A 23713-nucleotide genomic window follows, 5' to 3' on the forward strand; every position below is an offset into this window, starting at 1 on the left:
GTGAAAATCCCATTTTGACACGGCTGTTAACACCTAATAACTAATAATCACATGACAACAATCACCTGGTTAGCAACAAATACCAAAAATCAACAAAAATCTGGAAACTGGAAAACATCTGATGACCCACAAGCACCAGGTAGTCAACAAATGCCTTAAAAAACAGCCTGGAACTAGCAAGAATCTGGAGACCAATGGACACCTGCTAGCCAACAAACACCCATTTACTAACAAACCTCCTAGGATCAACAAACACCTGGAGAACAACAAATACCCACTGCACAACAGACACATCAGAAACAACAAATATCTGGTACAAAGCAACCTCAGACTGAGATTCATTTCTCTCAATTGGGAAAAATTAACCAAATTAACTTCCGCCTTTCACTTTAACAGCATATGTAACAACTCAAGGACCAAAATAAAAGTACGATCAGAAAAAAACAACCAAGACTGTGAATATTTCTAAGTATACCTCCAACCCTTTACACAGGTTGATTCAAAGGGAACTGCTTCGTTTGTCGAAAAAATGTCACCTGGTTGATCAGGACGATCTTTGCTTCAACTAAACTCCTCGACATCTTCAACAACCTGATTTGTTTCTAGGTTAACAGTAAAGGTATATTGAAATGTAGGTATCAAAAACCAAGTCACTTTTTTCTATAACTGTAAATCCGCAAGACTATCTTACCTGCTGTTTAGCTCACCATGGCGAACGCCTATAAAGTATGGAAGTGGAAACCCCATTGACCCTCTGCACAGGTCAAAGTTTATAAGTACTTGGAGAGAACAGAAGAGTTACAATGCATCACTAAAACTGACACTCAATGGATACATTGAAAAAATTGAGATGTGCATGCTCAGCAAGAGAAAACTAGCAAGAAATGAGCATGCAGATAGGCGTTAGGTTAGCACATCACAAAGAACAACATGTGGGACAAATAAAACAGATGATTCCCCAGAACTTAAATCTGGAAGATATTTGTCAACTGTACCTTTATCTGATTTTCAACCATATTCAGTTATTAGGTGATTCTGCTCACTGTTAAGAGAAAAGCCAATAAGAGGGCAGCTTTCTGAGTTGAATAAGCGCCCTGAGGAACCATACTCACATATATGATTGTAGATGCGTGTCTATGTATGCGTGTTTAATCAAGGTTGAAGGACAAACAGGAAGTAAGGTGTCATTGGAGTCACTCAGTGCTAGCGGTTGCACCTTTGGACTAACAGATGTGCTTCTCAGTCATGTGACCTGAGTACAATTCTGTTTAACTCAGGGCGCACCCCCCCACACTGTGATTCCCATTGAGGTGACATGAAGTGACAGGCGCTCGGGCCCCAGGGACCAACTATTCAGTCAAATGAACAAGCCACTGCACGAAGTAGAATCCATGCACTGACTGTCTCTCACGGCTGGACTTTCCACCAGCTAGATCCAAGCTCACATGCTAATTACCTTGATGACTCCATCACACCTAGTCTCTCTTTCCAGTCTAGTCACATCACATATGTTAGTATGATGCGCTCAGAGTTGCTACCGATACACCTTAGGATCCCGAATGCCACAGACCAGTGAGGTAAAACAAAACTCAAAGGGTAACACAACTGATCAGACACCATTAGATCAACAAGGTAGGGTTATAAAGTAGCTATTATTCAGTGATGCACACCCCACACAGAGAGGACTTTGGAGAATGCAGGAGCTACTTATTCCTTGTACCAGCCAGGCCTCATTCATAGGTGCAGCTTATTTTGCTGGCACACAGTGAGCAGCAGAACGGATAGACACAAAATGTTTCCCACCAGGACTCATGGTCCAGAGCTTTAAGGTTGAAGAACAAATTAGCACCCAGACTGACATAGTATTGCATAGTCAGAATCTGTTCTCTTTCACTGAAGATCTGAGTTGTCAGTAATCTGACTACAGAAACAAGGCTTCACAACCGTTAAGCTGTCTATTTTGAACGGTTGTTGAATAAAAAGGCAAAACAAAAATAACTAGTTTTGCTTAAGTTGCATTAGATATTTTAGAAATGAAGATTAAACACATGCAAAAAATAAAAATGTACGTCTGCAGAAGCCCTCCCATTAACTATGCATGCTGACAAATAGGCATGGGGGAGAGCAGTTTAAATCCTCTCCAGCCATGCTCTCACTGCACACCAAAATAAAAGCCCTTTATTCTGCAACCTCTCTACTAATTAAAGTGTTTAAGCAAAAGTGGTCGGAGTTGATTCTGTCTCACTTTCTTCCTTCATGTCCCAAGTGTGTGAGACAGAGATTAGCTAAATTAGTAGGCGGAGAAGGAGTAGAAGAAGAGGAGAGTTTTGTTACAGTCGACAGCATGGAGAGGCTCTCAGAGCTCGTTCAAACACAAAGTGAGCTGAAAATGCTGCGGTTCATTCTCAGAACACCAGCAGGATCCTAAATGCAGCACAATAAAAGTGAAACACATCAACTCACATTCCCTATTTACTATCTGAAATCTGATAAATGAATGAACCTTACAAGAAAAAGAAACAAAATATTATTTCTCTGAATATTTTCTACTCATAGTTTTGCTCTAATTACCCTAAAATAGCCTAATATTTTTATTTTATTTTTTTCAGAATTATCAGCAATAGAAATTTCTAGTCTTGTCTAAAAACATGCTTTACATTTTTCTGTACTTAGGTGTTTTTTTTTTTGGTCTACACCAAAAAATTGGTCTGTAGAAAACAGAAAAGAAGCTGGAGGTTTCCAACAGCTTTTCCCTAAAACAGGTCTGGACATTAAGGCTACGTTCACACTGCAGGACTTCATGCTCAATTCCAATATTTTTTGCGAAATCTGATTTTTTTGCGTTGCCGTTCATATTTCCAAATATATGTGACTTGTATGTGATCTCCTGTGTGAACTGCAGTCATACAACGCAAGTGTAAAACGCCAAATATAAACAATCAATTCTTTTATCCAGAATTTTTCTTATAAAACATTTCCTTATTATTTTGTGTTCATGTTTTTCAGTATTATCCTTATTGTTTATACGTTCATGCTTTTTTCCATTTAGTTCATTTTCTTATGCATTTTATTGTCCATATTTTAAGTGTATGTTGTGTTATTGCTACTTTTCAGTTCATTCATTTATGGCTGCTTTTCAGTTAATTCATTATTGATTTGTAGTCTTTAACTGGTTTTTTATATTTATTTTGTATAACATTTGGTTGTATCTTTTTTAGTTTTCTCTCAGTCTGCCCCTGCTTTTTGTTCAGTCCCTCTCTATCTCCCTTCATTCTCTTCAGCTGTTGTTACTTCTCACCTGATTGCTCTCACCTGTTTGCTTGGCTTTTTTCCCTCTCCCTACATCCAGTTAATAATCATCCTCTGTTTTCTGCCTGCTACTTTTTCCGAATTCTGACAAAATAAGCATTTAATCTTAGATCTTTTTACTTCTTGCTCAAATATTTGAGAAAACAGGCAAATAGTGCTACAATAGTGCTTTCATTGTACTATGGATAGAGTTATGGTCCGAGATTGTTATTTAATCATTGCAGTCAAAAATATTATATCAAAACTTGGGTTCTCAACCCTAAAACTGGCAACCACTAAAACAGTTTTTACATTTTGTAATGTTCTTAGTTTTAAGAGCCTCATTCTGACTCCTTCATACAGGTTTCACATCATTTTGAAGTAGCTTAATCTGTCATCTGACCATAAAAGGTCTCTACAGAATGCATTTGGCTCTTTCATGTCAACAGCTGAATATCTGGCTCAGTTTGAAGGTGTCAACTTAAAAAGTGGGATTCTTTTAGCTCTGTACAGTAGGTAAGTGACAGCAGTGTTGAAGCAGTCTCCAAGCATGGTCTATGAAAGGAAGTGAGTCAATATGACTAAGCACTACTGAGTGTGCAAATAAAAGTGATCAAAGTTTAATCCAGAAAAAGATAGCAACAAAAAAGGCAATTTACATTTCAACTTATTTGTTTTATTGTTGAATCATTTCAAACAGCAAATGAACAGATCAATTTAGTCAACAAAAACTCCAAATTACTGTTTATACATTGTACTTATAAAGTGGATCAAATATGTTTCTAAAAACCACTAAAGAAGTATGTAGTAAGTAAAATTTCTGGCAAAAGTAGTGAAAAAATCCTGATCTGTTTCAAGCTTTTTTACACTTGACCAAAATATAAAACCAAAACCTTTTTGGTTTTTCCTTCCATTTTTTATGAGATGAATTAAAAGATTTAGGTGGAGACACCAATGAAGATGACAAGCATGCAGATGAGCTTCTCTGAGACAGTTTCTGACAGTTTGTAAAAAAAATGAAATAAAATAAATAGTTGAACTTTATTAGTCTCACACTGGAGAAATGTACGTCTGCATTTAACCCATCCTCTTGGGGAGCAGTGGGCTGCCACTGTGCGGCACCCGGGAAGCAGTGTGGGGTTAATGGTCTTACTCAGAGACCCAGAGTGGAGGCTGTGGGAATCGAACCAGTTACTTGCAACCTTCTCAGAGCACGAGCACATTGCTCTAACCACTAGGCCAACACTCCCAACTCTGTGCAGAAATAATGTGCTTACAGTATATAAACCTATTGTTTCAGCAGCTGTCCGAGTGGCGGGTCTCAGACGATCTTGGAGGTGAACATGCTGGATGTGGAAGTCCTGGCATGGTGTGTTTACACGTGGTCTGCTGTTGTAAGGATGGTTGGATGTACTGCCAAATTATCTGAAACACCTTTGGAGACGCCTTATGGTAGAGAAATGAACATTCAATACACGAGCAACAGCTCTGGTTGACATTCCTGCTGTCAACATGCCAATTTCACGTTCCCTCTAATCATATGCGGCATTGTGCTGTGTGATAAAACTACACCTTTCAGAGTGGCCGTTTATTGTGGGCATTCTAAGGCACACATGTGCCCTAACCATAGCTTCCAATCAGCATTTTGATACAGCACAATTGTCAGGTGGGATAGATTATCTCAGCAAAGGAGAAATGTTCACTTTCACAGATTTAGACTGGTTTGTGAACAATACTATAGGGAAATGCTGATATTGTGCATGAGGAAAAGTTTTAAATCTTTGATTTCATCTCATAAAAAATATGAGCTAAACCAAAACTGTTGCGTTTATATTTTTGTAGAGTGTAGCCCGGTCATACTATACTCAGGAAACTGTTCAAATTTTGCCCAAGTTCGACAACATGGGACTTTCTTGAATGTAAAGGTAATTTGATACTATTTGCAGTTTTTTTTTTTTCTAGATTTGTAAAAGTTTTTACAGTAATGCTTTACATTTTGTTTTTATGAAATAGGCAGAAACCTTTTTTTTTTTTAAATATATTTAAACTACATTCATCTCAACAGTTTATCTACACGTTGAGTTTTATTCAGTAGTATGTGGACATGTTTGTTTGTTTTCCCCCACTTCTGCTGCCATAGAACATATCATATCTGTCATAACAGCCCTGGGAGCCCAGTTACACACACCTACACTGTAAGAGATCCCCATTTTATTTTAGCTCAGAATAAATTTCAAAGCTAAAAATGAAAGACTCTCTTTGAACATGTGATCTAAAACACTGCTGACTCATAAACAAACCTACACGTGGCTGCCAGTGGATTTAGTTTGCAAGCTTTTTTGATATGACCCACAGATTTCACACAATGACTGTTGGGTTGAAGCCTTAATTATGGTCTGTGTTTATTTTTGCCCTTTTAATGAAAGGTGCCGCTGTGGGCTCCCCCTTTCACCCACCTCCCCAGAAAAAGCGGCAATCACCATAACAACCAGTGACTCAGCAGCTTCTGCGATCTGGGTCGTGCATTACTCAGCAGGTCGATTTCTCTCCTTTTTTGTTTTACGTTATTAGGCCGTTATGGCTCTCACTGTATTTCTCGTGTAATCTCAGCAATGGTGTCATCTCAGTATAACACCAGTGTTTAGCAGAGAGCAACTTTCTGCTGCTCATATGTTGCTGAACTGTCCTACAAACCTGCATCAGCTCATCCGACAAAGATTTAAAACAAAAGATGCAGGTATGTCTTCACCATTTTTTTTTTTTTGTTATTGGAGAAATTCAATTAGCATAAGGTTGGTTAAAGACTCCTTACAGTCATGCATGTAGAAGGTTCATAGTGACAGATTCCAAGTCAGGTCTATTAATGGATTATTGGCACTTTTTGCAAGCTTTTAATTCATGTAAAACATTATCCCTTCATTATGGGATGTAGAAAAAGAGTTAAAAAGCATATTTAATTGTGGTTAGACTCAGGCTGATGGCAGTTGACGTGTGCTGCAATAATTAGGTTCATAATATCCAATTTTTTGCATGTAATGATCACATTTGTTCTTATTTTTACTTTTTTAAATTCACCACTTAGCTCCCTGTTCCTGGATCAGAGGAGCAAACGGTCTCCTCGTTACTCTGTTTTGCCTCACTGTGTCTGCTGATCATCATTGAGGTCATAACCTTGGTGTTCGGGACACTATCAGGGTAAAAAAAACAGAGTGGGAGGACTCGTTTGAGCAAACGAGAGGATCAACAAAGTCTGACAGTCATCCTCATCAGGATTGTCACAGCTTCAAACACTTTGAGAGAAGAGGACGAATTATGCTGCTTCTTATCCGGTCAGAGGATCAGCAACAGGCTTCAATTTAGCCAACAAAAGTCTGAAAAATGCAGCTGCTGTGTCAGAGAGAAGCAAAAGAGGGGAAACTTCCTGAAAACAAACTTGACTCTTAAAGTTTCACCAAAAACCAGCAAACACACTGCCGTAAAAGACGCAGGGCCAGCATCTGAGGAGGCGAGTGGGAAGTGAGAACAAAAAAGGAAATAAAAAGAGTGTGAGGGCACCGCATGAAGGTGTGTGCATGTGTATGTGTGTTCTCAGCACCAAAGGAGAAGCAACAATGTGGTGACACGGTCAACACAACCCGTGAAATAAAGTGTCAGCAGATTACAGCAAAGGGAACTCAAGGACTGCACAAAAAAGGGGAAACTGGTGCAGAGACGTTTTCTGCTACTTTACCTGCTGCTGGAGACATGCACACATGTAATACATGGAGAAAAAGACTTGAGCAAATAGGGCTGTGAAGCAGTAAATTCAATAGAAATCCTTTATTTAAAAAAATGTCTGCTTGGTTTGTTTAGTACAAGGTGAGACGTTTAGCTGTAAATGTATTAAAGGAAAAAGGAGGAGAAGCAGCCGTTTAACATTTCCCTGATCTTTTATGATCCTCATACACTTTTTACTCAACTTAAACACTGACACACCCTGAAAGAACCTTACCAGTATAATGCATCAGCACTCTGGTATGCCTACAACCACTGTCTGTGGACCTGAGTTGTGTTTTGTGAGGTAACTTTTGGGTCAAATCTTTAGGTTCATAAATGTTGCAGATAAAACTGTTAGTTGGACATAATAGATAATAACATAAAAAAATTATACTGAATGCTCAGGAGCCTAATTGCACTCGTTTCCAAACAGCAGAAGAACTTGTTTAAAAGTTCCACTGACTAAGATCTATAAAAAAAAAAAAAAAAACAAGCAATCAGAGTGAAAGGTTGTTGACTAACTGCTGACCATATCTATCCACTTTTTGCATGGTAAAAAGGTCAGAAACATGGATTTGTGGACTTCTGGGAGTGTTAAATAAACCAGATAAACATATTATCACCATTATAACTCACTTTGTACTTCAGGTTCAAGTGCGTACTTTGTTAAGTCTTTGGTTCCTGCAGTAAAAAAAGCTGATTTGGGTCGAATAACCAAATCTAAATATCTGTTCATGTGAAAGCCTCTTTAAACTGTATGCATTACGTTACACAATCCAGTGATCAAATTCTTTCAGTTAACTGTTCTGTCTCTGTCCAGGATGACATTCTGAGGTAAAAACACCGGCGGCCCCTGTGGACGCTGTGTCCTTTGTTATGACCCCAGTGGATTGACTTGGACGGGGGCTACAGTGCAAACACATCCAGGTCTTATTGAATTCTCTTCTGCTCTGCTGCCCGCACACATAAGTCGGACGGTAATTATTGTCTGGTATCGCTTGGATCAATTTGCATTTAACCCAGATTTTGGGAGCAAAGAGGATTGCGGCGCGTCAGGAGAAACGGGGACAGGCGGCCGTCTTCTTCTGCTGCAGCTTCTTCAGCTCAGTCATAAATCACCGTCTCTCACATTGAGCTTTCCAGACATCCGGACAAAGGAGGGGTGACGTGAAGACGCCCCCCTCCCCGACCCCCCAGGGCACACTATGTCCACTGGGTCATCTAGTTCTGCCCCACGGGAGCAGGGGAACTTTTCCCAGGCTCATTAAGATGGGCACGAAGAGGGGTCTGGTCTGGTGGGACCATTAGTTTCAGGTGAACTGGTTTTCATGACAACTGGTCAGACTCCCAGTGTAACATACAATATCTGCACCTTACTGTTCGTCAAAAACAAAAGGAAGAAGCACAAAGAACATAAAGTTGTTTGATAGATTTCATTTCAACATAAAGCTGTTAGCATAGCTTAGCATTATTGCTAAGAAAAACACACAACTGTTGGTTGAGGTAGGCACAAACACTAAACAGCAAATATAATGCAAAATAAAAACACTAAATGTGATAAATTTCCTAAATAAATAATAATAATTATTTGATTTCCAACAAATAATATCATAAACAATATAATTTAGGGTAACAACATCCTTGATTAGCAACATGATTATCAAAAGTTAAATTAACTTGGTATAGCTTAGCAAAAACATGCTAAAAGAAAGAAAATTATTAATGTAGCATACAAAAAAAGTCGAAATATTTTAGACATTTGAGTCTGGGTTTTGGATGCTGCTGTTAACAAACTCAGGATTTTCTGTTTCTTAAGTGCAAAGGTGTTGCTGCTGTTTTGGTACATTGGAGATAATTTGGATAGAAATTAAGAAATTGCAGATTTATTTTGATGAAGATGTACTGGAAGCTTTTTCTTGTGATGCTGAACTTGGGTGTTGTTTACAGTCTGCTCATCATCAGTTTCCTGAGGCTTTATATTAGGTGACATTATTTCCTCCCAACAGAGCAGTACATATATTCTTTATACATTGCCATATTTACCATAGCCAGATTCATAGTAATACCACAATATCATAACTGATGATATTGTGGTATGAATTTTGTATTAAATTAATTGAAGCTTTATTTATTTTCTGTTTGTTATTTTTTTGGTACTTACTGGTGATTTGGAGGTTGTGTTGTGCAGCATAAAACATTTTAATTAACCCATTTTTAATCCAGGGACTAATATGAAACATACTGCTTAAACGAGTGATCAACAGTGATAAACAGGGAAAACTGTTAGGCTACGTTCACACTGCAGCCTGAAGTGACCCAGATGCGACCTGTATCTGATCTTTTCATGGCAGTCTGAACACAGATCCAATTTTTTCAAATGCGACCCAGGCCACTAGGCTATGTGGTCCTGAATCTGATACGGATCAAATATTTTTAAATGTGACCTGTGTCTGAACAGCCAGGTCGCATTCATTGATACTCAACAAAGGTCACTATTCTGCATCATGCCAAGTAGAAGTGGGAAGACAAACAGCAATCATGGTAGACGATAATGCAGAGAGCAGTCTTTTTTTTTGTTTAACCATCTTAAAGAGAGTTAGTTTTTAAGGTTGGGAAAGATCGCTAGATGAGCACCAGCACTACCGTCCATGTTTACTTCCATAAAGACAGAGCACGCTTGCTTGTAATGTCATTGCGTTCTCTGCCGCGCATGCAGGACACTTGCATTGTATGAATGCAGTTCACACAGTAGATCACATACAAGTCGCATATATTTGGAAATGTGAATGGCAATGGAAAAAAAATCAGAATTGAGCATTAATGTCTGCAGTGTGCACATAGTCTTAGGCTACGTGCACACCGCAGCCTGAAGTGACCCAAATCTGATTTTTTTTTGCCCATATGCGACCTGGATCTGATCTTTTCATGGCTGTCTGAACAAAATAGATCCGATTTTTTGCAACCTGACCCAGGACGCTTGGCTATGTGGTCCTGAATCCGATACGATTCTGATCTTTTTAAATGCAAGCTGTGTCTGAACAGCCAGTTGGCATTTATCCAACCTAAATGTCATTAATACCGGACAATGGTCACTTCTGCTTTCTGCTTCTTGCTACGCAGAAGTTGCAAGAAAAACAACAATGGTGGACGATGATGCAGAGAGTAGTATTTATGTTTAAACATCTTGCAAAGTTTAAGTTTTTATGGTTGGGAACGATCACTAGATGTGCTCCAGCACTACCGTCCATGTTTACTTCTGTAAACACAGAGCATGCTTGCTTGTGACGTCTTTGCATCCTCTACTGCACATGCTTAACAATTAGGTTATATGAATGCAGTTTACACAGGAAATCACATACAAGTCGTGTATATGTGGAAATGTGAACAGCAAAAAATTGGATTTCACAAGTAAATCTGAATTGACCATCAAGGCCTGCAGTGTGAACGTAGTTTAAGTGTTGCTTAACGAGTAAAGCAAACAGGGACTGCAATGCTTCAACACACCTGAGTCAAATTATCTGGTCATTAGAAGGACTCTGGAGAACTTAGCGGCATGCTGAGGAGGTAATTTGGCAATTTGATTCAGGTGTGGAGGCAGAGAAATATTTAAAATGTGCAGGAGACATGACTTTGAGAGTTGAATTTGAGGAAGCCTGGTCTAGCTGCAGAGGCTTCTGGGTGATTTATTTTAAGCGTTAGAATCGAATCTAAAGGTTTGTGTTTTTTAAAAGATAATGCAGCACTCAGCAAATAGATGGGTGATATGGACCCATATAGAATCTAAAACTAAAGCCTAAGCATTCAGCTTTGATGGACGTGACTCATGTGCAATTCATAATCTCTTTGGGGAAAATAATGACAAACATTTTTATCCTACTGTGCAGAAGGATCTAGGTGATCCATGTTAACAAATTAAGATGTTTTTCAACCTACAGTCTGACAGACTGGATTTGGCCTTTAACACAGGAGGGTATTGATCGACCCGGTTACGCCTGTTTTCCTGTCGGATCATCATTGTTGTACCTTCATTCATGTGTGAACAGACCCAGACTCTAACATGTGTGTCACATCGACGCAAAACGTTTGTGTCACACTGATGAAAAACTGATCACACCACAGACAAGCACTGACCGCACTACTAAAACACAGCATACAGTAAAAAATCAAACACCCTGCCAGCCGTGGGAGACGAAAGAACACACACAGACACACACTCACATCAATGAGGCCTATTGACTCTGTTCCCTCTGAGCACGCACAAAGCCTGCCTTTCAAGTTCATCTGGACTGATGTAATAAAATTGACACATGCAGTTGGCTGAATTCTGGGGCGCCTGTTACCTAAACTCTCATTTCCAAAGCACTGTCACCTCCCCTCACTGCAAATGAATCAATTACAGAGCAGTATAATCCTGTTAGGGGCCAGATGAATGCATACCTCCCCGCTGGCAGGTGCTGGCAGGCTGAAGGGGCTTATTGGAGCAGGCGATATCAAAGCTGGGGTTTTATGTGCCACATTAGAACCACTGCGGAGCAGCAAGAGGAAGCCCCCTGCGCTCGCCACCTCAGCCTACACAGCCAAGCACTCTGCCAAACAAACAAGCAACTAACATCAGTCTGCAGACTTGGAGACGACAGCAGCGGCTGACAGTCCTACCGATGATTCATCTCAGCTCAAGTGAAAATATTCTGCAGCATTTTTTTAGCCACAGTTCCCCTCTTTACCCTGGGGATGCCAAATTGCAACACATTGTCAAAGCTAGGCTATGCCTGCAGTTTAAAACCAAAACTCCTTCCTTGTGAAAGTTAATTTCACAAGGATAGTTCCACCACAAAAAGCATTAACACTGAGAAAAACTGTTTTTTTTTTCATTACTAGCAGGAGAGAGATCAGTGAGTGTTTTATTAAACCAACAGAGTAATGACCCTGCTCAGTGGTCACAATAAAGAACAACAACTGTGAGAGAAATATGTGTTGCACAGATGATGGAGTCCAAACAGGCTGTTTCTGTCAGCTGTTGCTCTCAGCACATGAAGGATTAGAAGGAAGGGCAGTCTGGAATATTATCGAGAATAAAAAAAAAAAAACGGAAAATAATCAGCACTCAGTGTTGTGGTTTTTCATCTGAACTGCAATTGAGGTTTAAAGTGTTTCCAGAGTTTTTACTGTGATGAGTTGATTTGACCTTAAAAGGGTGTTCTATGCATCCATAAAGATTTTAAAAGGAGTCGTGGTCAGAGTGGCATGCTCACTCCTACATATTAGAAAGTGGGTTCTGGAGCACCTTGTTTTAGCACGCCAGAACGACCACGAGCATCGACACGAAGGGGGAGTAGGGGGGAATGATTGCATCCCACCCCTCCCTTCCCACCCCCACCCCCGTCCCGATGCCGTCGGCCCAGGCCATTCTTCACCATTGGAGGGGGTCTTCAGCAGATAAATGGCTGCATGTTAACCATGTTTGACAGGGCGCACAAAAGAGGACACCTCGGGTCCCATGACGAAACTGCCAGCCCCCCATCACCATTTTAGAGAAGTATGACGCCCCCAAATCTAGGAGCTCCAGGAAGTTTCTACTGCTTCATTTCACATCTGACGTTTTCAGGGAATGTCTGAATTCCTTTGGGTGACATTATTAGGGTGTTAAAAAACCCAAAGAAAGACCTCCAGTATGACCTCTGCATCATATCAGGAGGAATGACTTGTTGAAGTGATCGTTTTATCTGAGAGTAGTTTATTTGTGACTACAAAAGTGTAGCTGACTTTCTTTTTTTCATTGTCATTTTTTTTTTTTTTTAGTTTTTTTAGACTTTTATGGAGAGTTGGTGTTTTCTGTCATTTCTGATGGGTCACAGGGTCAGGCGTTTTAAAGAATGTGGTTAGTTATTCATTCTGTGACTGAGATACAGTATCAGTCAAATTTTAAGCTTTTGATGGAGAATTTTCACCATGATGTTGACTTAGATTAAGTGTTTGATCAGATCTGCATCTGATGAAACATTTGGTCAGTTTTGCAGAAGTTTTTTTTTTTTTTGTGCCATTAAAGAATAATTTGCACAGTATTTCCATTTTTTACAGATGATGGAGACAGACTGTATATCTTTGTACAAAAGTCTTTGGTCAGTTCTCCATCATTCGGTCAATTTATCAGCATTGGGTTAGTTTTTAGTCAGTGACAGAGTGACACAAGAGCGTGTTCAGCTGAAATGAAGCAGTGGGACAAAAGCAGAAAGCGTCTGTCAGGCTGCAGGCCGGGAAGGGGGGTATTTTTTATCCATGGAGGGGGATTATTGTCCTCTGCTAACCTTTTCAGCTCTGCTGCCTCTTTGAAGGTTGACGGGACTTACAAAGCACCTGCCCCGTCTCTGAGTGTCCCCCGCCTCCCCTGGCTGTCCCCCCTGACCTGACCGGCATTCCTGGCCAACAGGGGGCCCTCCCCATGGCTACCTTTACACCCCCGCCCAAAACAATCTTACAAAGTCTGATAATCCCACAGCAAACACGGCTGTGAGACTCAGAGGCAATGCACGAGACTTCTCACAGCTGAAAGGTGCTCATCACCGTGGGAACCAAGTGCGAAAGAAACACTGCAGTGAGGTGCATCGGCTTCAGATGTTCAGAGAAATACCAAATCTGGTATATTTTTTCAGTGATGATAAATTCCAAAATCATCCACTTAACATACCTAAACAGTAGTTTCCAGAATTTGTTTTTAAAGGGATTTAGATTATTCAGATTTCTTACAAGACTAGAATTTATTCTTCATCTACAACATTCTCCTGAAAACAAAACCTTACAGTTACTCAAATTTGAAAAAGAATCGCCAGACCCCCCCATGTGAGTTTCCCCCCTCTTTAGGTTTTGATTTAATTTCCATCCAGGAGCAATGAGGACATCCACAAGGAAAATTTTATACAAAAATGTTTTTTAAACCTTCAGTTTGTTTCCAACAGTTAATTTCACTTACAAAGACATGATCAATAACGTAGCTTCTTTTCTCCCTGTCCAGTTTCTGTCTCAGTGAAATTCTCCTAAACTTGAGTAGATCAGGAACCTGTGAGTTCCCTCACATTAACGTCACTACACTCATCTCTCAGGACTCACGTTTGGTCATGGTCATCAAAGCGGAGACATTTACTTCAGACCGGACATTGGGAGCAAACTCTGACAGGAGTGTCAGCTCTGATACCTTCATACTGCGAGGTCAGTCCAGCAGGACTCCGCCCGAGGCGGCCGGGTCGCACCAAGACGAGGTCCTCTGCCTCATTACTTTAATTGGCAGATCTGTGACCAGAAAGTGATGAGAGAAACTGATCTGATGTGGCCTGAGGAGTTTTCACTGGGAGTCCGAGTGGACAGAACATCCTCCTGAACTCTGGAGGTGGAGTGAACAAAGTTCTCTGTAAGATGCAAACTCATAGAGTAACAAGGGGTACTTTTTGACTGTCAAAGCAAATGCCTGGATTTCTCTGAGAAGATACTGGGTATGTGAGTCCAGTCCGTGTGCAAATGGTGGAGACAAAATCTAAAAAGAAAAAAATCCAAGAAAATATTTGGTGTCCAACAGTGAGGCATGTCTTCACCATTCAAGTATCTTTATTTGCAAGAGTAATTAGATTTAAAAAGCTCTACTGTTGTTCATGTCGTAATAGGGAAATATATTTAAGGTTCTAGAAATGCCATAGAAATGTCCTAAACGTTATCAGCCCATTAATCTCAAGCAGCCCTAAAGATCCTGACGAAGAACAGGTTTAATGGAATCCCAAATCAGTCCAGTACCAGAGCAGTAACAAACGTTAAGCACCAGAGGATCAGCCAAGTATAAGGCAGCTATCACCAGGAAAGTTCTACAACCTCCTTAACACAGGCCCATTATTACCCAGAACCAGAACAGTGCTGAATGAGTGTATTATCAGGCTTAGGCAAGGCAAGGTTTATATATACAGCACAGCACATTTAATAGCAAGGCTATTCAAAGTACATTGCAATGGCATACAGGTAATTAAATATCTAATGAAGATCAATAGTTTAAGTGAATAAAAAATTAAGGTAAGTTGATTATAAAAAATGCTAAAATAAAAACCTAGACCTATACCAGCTCACTAAGAAGCTAAAAAACCTAGAAAGGGACCAGTAACAGATACATTAGAACTGTTAAACCTGTACCAGGCCAGTGATAGTTTAACAGCATCTCCAAACCAGACCAGTACCAGGCCAATAAAATCTATAAAAATGAGAAAGCAGGATAAAATAGGAAAAGATTATGTTAGGTAAGATCAATAAGAAACCAGGACCAGAACAGTTACCAACACTGTATACCTAAACCGGACTAATAGAAAATTTAAAACACTTGAAGCCAGACCAATTCCAGAATAATACTAGCGTTTAAGATCCAGAAATAGACCGCTGCAAGAACAATAAGAACTCAAACCCTGATAAGTAGCCAGTCAGTCTCAAAGAAACAAAAAGCACCTAACATATCAATAACAATTCCAGAATTTAAAAAGTACCAGGCCAGTAAGAACCTAGAATTGGGCCAGTACCAGTCCAAGTTGAGCATCAACCTTATCTGGCCAGTATCAGGAAGCAAACTACCAGTTCATTAACAGTCAACCAATATCCGAGCACCAGCAATAAAATAACCCTTGCTGCGTCAGTACCGGTACCAATATCTGGTCAGACCAGTAACTTGTAAAATGAATGATGGTTTCCATTAAAGATCTTAATCTTCATTATAAAAACCTGAGTGGCTCTTAGGTGGATCAGGACCATCCCAGCAGTGGTGGGTGGAGCCTGGCGATGAAAAAGTGGGGGTGGGTGGAGTTATCCAGGCGTACAGTGTTGGTCTGGACATGCAGATGTCATGACACCTTAATCCAGCCAACCGTTATTGATTGTTCCATGTGTGTGACCTTGCCGCAGGAGCTCGGCCAATCAAATGCACCACTCCTATTAGAGCTAGGTCTACGTACTGAACAGGTTGTTTTCTCTGGAGACCGATCCCAGATAAGTTAGACCTCAGTCAGGTAATGTGAACTAGAAATATGACAAGCAGCAGAAGGAAGACAGTTAAAAGAAAGAGAGAAGACATTGAAGACAATAAATGCTGCAATGAACAGTTTGATTTTAATTGAAAAAAAATGTCCTCTTCAGGTTCGTCTATTAAACTTTCTGTTTTAATCTGACTTCACTGCCCGCTACTATGGGTGAGTGATATTCCATGACGGTTTTCTGAGTGTCTTATCTCTCTGCCCCGATGTGCCTCAGCTCTGACCTGAGTATGTGTTACGGTGTGTCTGGTTTAGTGTAAGTGCGCTACAGTGTGTCTTATCTTTCTGCCCTTATGCACCTCCGCTCTGACCTTGAAGAACCCTGTTTAGGCTAACGGCAATAAAATGTCACGAGTCGGCTCCGAGCGCACTGATGAACATAATATCTATGGTTCACTGAAAGCCAGCACGTGTCAGTCACCTTGAAAAAAGACAAACATCAGAAAACACTAGAACATCTAATACTCAGGCATGATGGGAGGTGTAGGAACATTGGTGACTCAGAGGTTGCTTTCCACAAAAAGAGAAGAAGACATGATTTCAGAGGAATCAAGTTATTTGGAGTGAGTGGGTGGGGTGGGCCGTCTGTTATGTTCAAGAAGTTTACAGCAGCGGGACACATGTGAAAGTGTGTTCATGTAACTGGGGGTGTTTAACAAGGCCAAAACTTTTTAAGTTTTTCATTGGCTCCAATCTGCTCTAATCTGAACCATTAAAGATTACAGACTGTCTGGTCAAAACAAGAAGAAATCAGAGCATTTTAATCTCAGGATTACCAAAAATTCCTTCTTCAAGAGAAATTAAAAATCTTATTTACTGTTTTCCAGTTGCCCTCTAACTCACAGCCTGATGAGTCATCTGGGCTGGGTGGTGCTGAATGGGGAAATACCTTTCATTACAGGGAAACAGGCAGAAAAGTTAAGATTGGAGTTCGGATTAGACTGACTATGCGGAGCCGGAAAAAATTTCAAATGGTTGTTCTTGTTTCTGCAACTGAAACATCATTAAAAACTGTTTCATTACATTTACCTGGTATCCACAGTCAGAGGTGGGAGATCAGAGGACCGCCAAAGGTTAGGAGCCTAAACCTCAGACTAACAGCTGACACATGATGATGTTGCAGCCATGCTGACCTCTGACCTTCACAAACAACATCCCATCATATTCTGTTCAGATCAGGAGATGAAGGTTCATCATGTGATTGACACTGGTCATGTGACTACGACATCACTCTGCCTTTATTTGGCCGACTGTGATGGGGGGGGCATTAAACAGACTTCCTGTTGTTAACAAAGGGTCCTTCTTCAAAAAGCGGGGGCCCCAGCTCCTCCTCTGTTGTCCAACCAGAGGTGTCTGCTGAAGTAAATCTGCCTAAATCCTGCAGGAGGGGGCCGAGGGGGAGTCTGACAGGAGGTACTGGGGGTGTGGGGGGGTTGAAGGTGAATAAAGATAATCTGCTTTTCCTCACAATAAAGGCTTTCATGGAGGCGGGGCAGAAAAATTAAGAATTCATATCACATGCACCATTTTAGGCCTGATTCCTGACCTGTAGAGAAGCAGAGCAGTCAGGGGCCCCAGGAGCCACCAGGGCCCTCATACAGGTCCCACATGGAAGCTCCAGATTCACAGTATAAAGATTGTTTAGTGCTGCTCAAAAATATTTAAAAATATATATATATTTTTTATTATTAAAAACATTTTTGCCGGTGACAGAAAGCCCGTATTTGGGAAATGCTGTCATTCAAAATAAAAAAAAACTGGAAGGTCTTAGATTCTCGTAGGACCGTCTGCATCTCAGGAGGATGAAGGCCACAAATACACCTTCTCCTGCTAGTAACCTCCTCTGTCCTCCTTTCTCACCTCCTCCTCTCTCAGCTCAATTCCTTCTCTGCTGCTTCTTTCATCTGGGATGGCAGTGAGCTGAGCGTCCCCGGCGGCGCTCACAGCATCTGAATGGTGATTAAGGAGGAGCGGAGGAGCTGCTTTCTTTGTTCTGCCCTAGGGGGGGTATTTACCGAGTAAGGGGGGGGCAGATATGAAAGACATTCAGGTCAGAGAGCAGCAGATCCGACCTGCTTTTAAACTGCTTCAACAGAGAACCATAAAAAGGCCCCAGTTATGTTATATTAACGCATCAGTATGAAGTTCTGATTTAGGTGACGAGTCTGAAGTGACATTAACCAAGCTGCAGCGGGGGGAACCTGAGCTCTCATGCTCCAAGAAACAGAACCGAACTTTAGACTGAATGCCGAACATCAAGCTGAAAACTTCATCAGGCCGAACTACAAACGTAAAGCTTTTCCCTTTAACTGGATCAGAGTAAAGATCCCACCTTTCAGCTACATCTAATATGGGGGGAATGACACCTTTTACATGCATTCCTGTCATTGTGCTTTAATGTGTATGAAGTTCCTGCGAGTGCAGAGGTTGTATCAGCATAGAGCTCAAGTTAATGCGCCAGTTGCTCTGCAATGGCCTCCTGTCAACACCAACAGGCCTTCTGTCTGCAAGGCCCTTCAATGTGCTCATAGCTCCTGTCAGGTGTGCATGTAGCTCCTATTTCAATGAAAGTGAAATTGGAGAGGTTGAGGTTGATTGTCACATTAACAGACAGGCTGTAAAGGAAAATAGGCAAACATCAAAAAGTAACACTTCAATCTGGATTAATTACATAATAATTTATTATTATGAGTTGAAAGAGACCCATGATGTGGCTGATCAGCAAATCTGAACAGACAGAATCCAGATTTCATTCTGAAGGATTCTGTCAGAGGAAAGGGCCCTGATGCAGAGTACAGTCCACTCCTAGTGAACCACCAAGCTGAACTGTACATCTCTTGTTTTATCCTACATCCGGTTATAACGGTACACAATGTGCATGCTGCACCAACATTCAAAATCTATAAGCTGCTACAGCAGAAACTTTCATTTAAAAACACACTAAATAAACCAGCTTCAGACTGTTTTACTTGGTTATGAAAATCTATTTTAATAAAGCTGAATTGATTTTTGTTTTAGGTTATTGGTTGTAACTATTTGTATATTTCACATTTCTCTATAATTTCCGTTTCTCACATGCTGCATGAGAAAATGTATCTAAAAGAATCTAAATTCAAAATGATGGAATGAGGAATCTAGCTGTAAGAAAGTTAATTCCAGTCATGAAAATAACAGAGAAGTTATTTTTACAACCTGAACCGCAAGTAACACGCACTAAAACAGAGAGAGAAGCCAGGCAGAAAACACAGAGTTTAGTCAACAGCTGTATCTTAACAGCTGGATGAGACCTCCAGAGGTGGAGGAGGCCGCAGTGACCGTAGAGCCACAGAGCCGCGCAGAACTTAGAACGAGGCTAAAAACCATTCCGAAATATAAAATAAATATAAGTTAATTTAATTCCAAAGAATCATTTTTAATAATAATAAAAAAAAATAAAACTCGGAAACAACAAATAGTATTTTTTATCATATAAGAAGCCCAAAGTCCCTTTTAAATGTCTAAAAATAAAACTTTAATCGATTTTAAATTCTATGATAACTTATAACATATTAAATGCTGTGCATTCATTTCTGTGCGAGAATGATTTTGTTTTTGTTTTTATTGCTCTGCGCCTCTATTACATTAATCGTTTTTCCTTTTTATTTCGGTCACTTTCTACTTTTTTGTTATTTTTTTTAGAATAAATTGCCTTTATCCCCATCTGAATAAAATACTTGGCTTTGTTCTAGTTCATTCACTGATGATCTGTTTGTTAAACAAAACCATGTTCAGTTTTAAATCTTCTATTCTGTGCTGGCCGCCTTAATAAAATACTTATAAATCATTAATAAGTCCTGCTGTAAACACCCTTGAAAATAAATATATATTTGTTATTTGTTTGTTTGTTTAATTGTTTTTGCAACTGATAAAAGAAAAAAAAAAACGGGAACTCCTCAGAGAATCAAACAGAGACAGAGCAGTTTCCCGGACACGCGGTGACCCGCACGCGGAGCTCCGGGTCCCGCTCCAAACTTTTTTCAGTCCGCGACACTTTGAGCAGAGTTCTGGGCAGTGTGCAGTGCTGTTCTTACCGCTCTTTCTGCGGGGGTTGAGCTGTTTGCGCCTCTTCCATCGGGGACTCTGGGCCATCATCTCCGTCCTCCTGCTGCCTGAACAACGGCACAGACACACACCGTCAGTCCCAGACCGGCTCCGGATCCCACAACTCCTTATCCACTCCCAGAACTCCCGATCCACTCCCACAGTGGCTCCCCGCACACTCTGTGCACTTTGTCAACACTTTGGGCTGGAGAGCGCGCACCGAGCCGCGTCCCCGTCAGCCTGATCTCTGATGAGGAGCGTCTCCGCTGGTCTGACAGGAGGAGGGGACACATTCATACACACTGGTACAAACTCCGCACACAGACACACACTCAACTGCTCCACCTCCTTACTGAACAACACCCAACAACTAACTTGTTGATCTGCCAGGCCTCGCCAATCACCCATCAACAATATATCGATGTCAGCTTTGGATATTTTCTTATTATATAAGATCAACAATAAGGCCTGAAATCAGCTGCGCTCTTTAATAAAACGTTGTTTCCACCCCATCCATCCACGCATGCATTTATCCATCCATCCATCCATCCATCCATCCATCCATCCATCCATCCATCCATCCATCCATCCATCCATCCATGCGCCGCAGGATTCCCTCGCTCTGAATCTGCTGATTTAAATCCAGCAAAATGAGCTGCAGCGCACTCTGCCAAACACCACTCTGCTAATCCATTCATCTGTACACTCATCCTCCTATCCATCCATCCATCCATCCATCCATCCATCCATCCATCCATCCATCCATCCATTGGCCCCACCTGGATGCTTTCCTCTCACCTGTCGCGCAGGTAGAGCTTTGCAGGTAACTGCTGCGCTCTGATTGGCTGCACGGAGTGAACCGTGAGCAGAGGAGCAGAGAGACTGAATAGGATCAGAGGATTCTTACAGGAGAGGTTCGCCGTTTTCTCCTGCGGGAGTAAAAAGTCCAGCTGAGCCTCGGTGGGTCCGGATGGGTCCAGGCGGTTCCTGAGCCGGAGCGACTCTCATAACGGGTTCTGTCCGGAGTGCAGGTTGGCCATCTCTGCTTGTCGCCTTCCGCCGCTTGACACCGCGTCTTTCTGCTTCATGCACAGCAGCGATAACTCGTGGCCCCACGCGCCACCTATCTTCACGAGGGGGGATAATTAATCAGCCTGTCCACGCTCCCCACTGCTCTGTTCTCTCTAAACGAGGGCTGGAGCTTATTGGCTCACAGGATGTTACCTGAACAGGTGAAGTGTCTCACCTGGGGAATAGGGCTGTGTGGTTTCTCTTCTCAGCTACTCGCTGAAAATGAATGAAGAAGATACATTTTAACATCAATAAGACCTCAAAATATAAAAGGTTTATTTAAGTTAATAAAATTTGAATGATCAAATAAAAAAAATATTTCATTCAAAGCCAGCATATTAATTATCATTATTTAATTTAAAGCCAAAAAACAACAGAAACATAAAACACCAATAGAAAAAAAAAATTAAATCATATTATTTCTTTTAAATTTCTTGGTAGAAATTTATATTACCTAAAAGAAAAAATAACAATAACATGAGAGTGCTCTAATATATTTTTTAGGCTGTATAAAAATATATATATATATATATTTTTTTTATGTATGTAGTGTGAGATGTGAGATTTAGCAGAATTAAATTAAAGAAATGTTAACAGTGTGTACAGCTGTTAAAAAGCACTGCCCTTTAGGGGTGTTGAGCAGGGCCTGTTTATAATGGTATTTATACTTATTCAGTAGAACCCATGTCCTGTATTTATAGAACCATTATTTATCCTGCACTTGCTGCTATTGCACTTCTGGTTAGAACTTAACTGCATTTTGTTGCCTTGTACCTTTACCTGTGCAATGAAAACAAAGTTGAATCTAATCTAATCTTAAGTATGGAGGACTTGACCCTCTAAGACACACCCCTTCTCATTTGCATAATGAGGCAGAAATGCATACAGAAATGTAAAAACCACAGGCAGAAATAAATAGCGTTGAAGAAATAAATAGGGTAAAAAAAAATACAAAGGAAGAATAAACCAGACAAAATTATTAAAACATGCACATAAATAAATACTTAAAGAAATAAGTAATAAATAAATAAAGTTGAAGAATATAACAGACAATAAATGTCTCACTGTATAATTTAATTTCTACCTACATTTATTTGTTTATTGTATTTTGGGGGGGCAATTATTGTATGCTTATTTATTTTTGGAGCATTTGTTTATTTCTGTATTTATTTTTAATTATGGCAGGATTGGTCCTCCATACTTAAAGGTTTGCAGTGATAGGATGGATTCAGTGCCAGGTTAGGAACACCTGAAGGACGTCATGTGACATTTCTGAAATCATGTGACTGTCTGGTTTTACCTTAATCTGAGCTGGGGTGAGGTGGGGGGTGGGGTTTATAGTTGTATTAGGGGTGTTTATGGGTCAGAGTGGGGGTTTAAAGGGGTATTACACTAATCATGGTGTAAGTGCTCCCTTCATGTTCATAGTCAGCTCAACATCTGTCCTTGACTGTGTGTATTGGGAGGCTACAGGGAACTCAGACAAAAACAGGTCAATTACATTAAGTGTTGTGCAGGTAGCTGACATTAGTATAATTTGTTTTAACTTTGTGGATTCCCCCTCTAATTCTGCTACTACAACCTACTGAGGAGGTAACTCCTGCATGATATGAATAACTTAGACTTAGATTTATTTTGTCATTTTTTTATACATGTGTGTATACAAAAATAAATTTTGTTTAAAAAAGCTCTAGACAATTTCATTGTTTAAAGTGCAGCCTTGAAAACAGTAAGATGAGGACCAAATGAGGACCATATTTAAGGCCGTAGCTTTCTGTTTCCTACTTTTTGACAGGAAAAAGTAATTTCTATATTCAGGAATAGTTGGAATGTTGTGTTGTCACAGTGAAAGAGCAAATGCAATTCTGTGGAAACACATGCATGTTGATAAGGACCCTCAGCTTCCTATGGGCTGAGCACTGACAGCAGCTCTATATGTAGCAAGGGTTTAAAAACTACAAAAAAATATCTTTTCAGAGTATACCTGAGTGTCTCTGTATGTTCTTAATGACTATTTGGTTAAATTATATTCTGCATCTTAAATGTAGAAACTTTACCTGATTGATACAAATATAATGAAGCTTCCACCAGGACCTCATACTGCTTTAAAAAGCCTTTTTTTTTGTTTTATGTTCAAGGTTTCCATCTGGATTGATAGTAAATAGCTTTGGGTCCATTATAATTTCTAGTTAGCAAAAATCAGTTAGCAAAAGTTGTCCAACCAGTAAACTGTAATTGATTACTAGCCAAAGCTTGGTGAAACTAAATTTACTCAACAGGATTAAACAGAACTGAGATTAAATTAGCTCAAACTGAACTCGACCGGAGAGGATGGGCCACACGGAATTGGAAAGAAGTGGATGGAATGAACTATGTAATTGATCTAGATTCAAATGGACACAACTGGCCTAAGCAGAACTCCATGAAACTGAAATTTGGAAAATTGAGCTGAACTCAATTTGACTGAC

The 23713-nt window shown here is 40.3% G+C and overlaps 1 protein-coding gene across 4 annotated transcripts in view; it reads right to left on the minus strand.

The window, feature by feature from the left end:
- LOC107091031 (zinc finger E-box-binding homeobox 2-like) overlaps positions 1–21230 on the minus strand; it is a 42939-nt gene extending 21709 nt beyond the window's left edge. The window contains exons 1-2 of one of the 4 annotated variants that reach the window (XM_015384733.1): positions 21082–21230; positions 20165–20242 (exon numbers count right to left, since the gene is read on the minus strand). In XM_015384733.1, coding sequence (XP_015240219.1) covers positions 20165–20225 — 61 coding nt within the window. In that variant the 5' untranslated portion in view covers positions 20226–20242; positions 21082–21230. Of the gene's footprint in view, positions 1–20164; positions 20497–20972; positions 21024–21081 lie in introns of those variants that run through there. The other 3 variants (XM_015384734.1, XM_015384735.1, XM_015384736.1) reach the window with 3 other exon arrangements.
- Between the last annotated feature and the right edge of the window lie 2483 nt (positions 21231–23713).

The sequence above is a fragment of the Cyprinodon variegatus genome, unplaced genomic scaffold (genome assembly GCF_000732505.1).
Source record: "Cyprinodon variegatus isolate N-32 unplaced genomic scaffold, C_variegatus-1.0 Scaffold321, whole genome shotgun sequence".
NCBI lineage: Eukaryota > Metazoa > Chordata > Actinopteri > Cyprinodontiformes > Cyprinodontidae > Cyprinodon > Cyprinodon variegatus.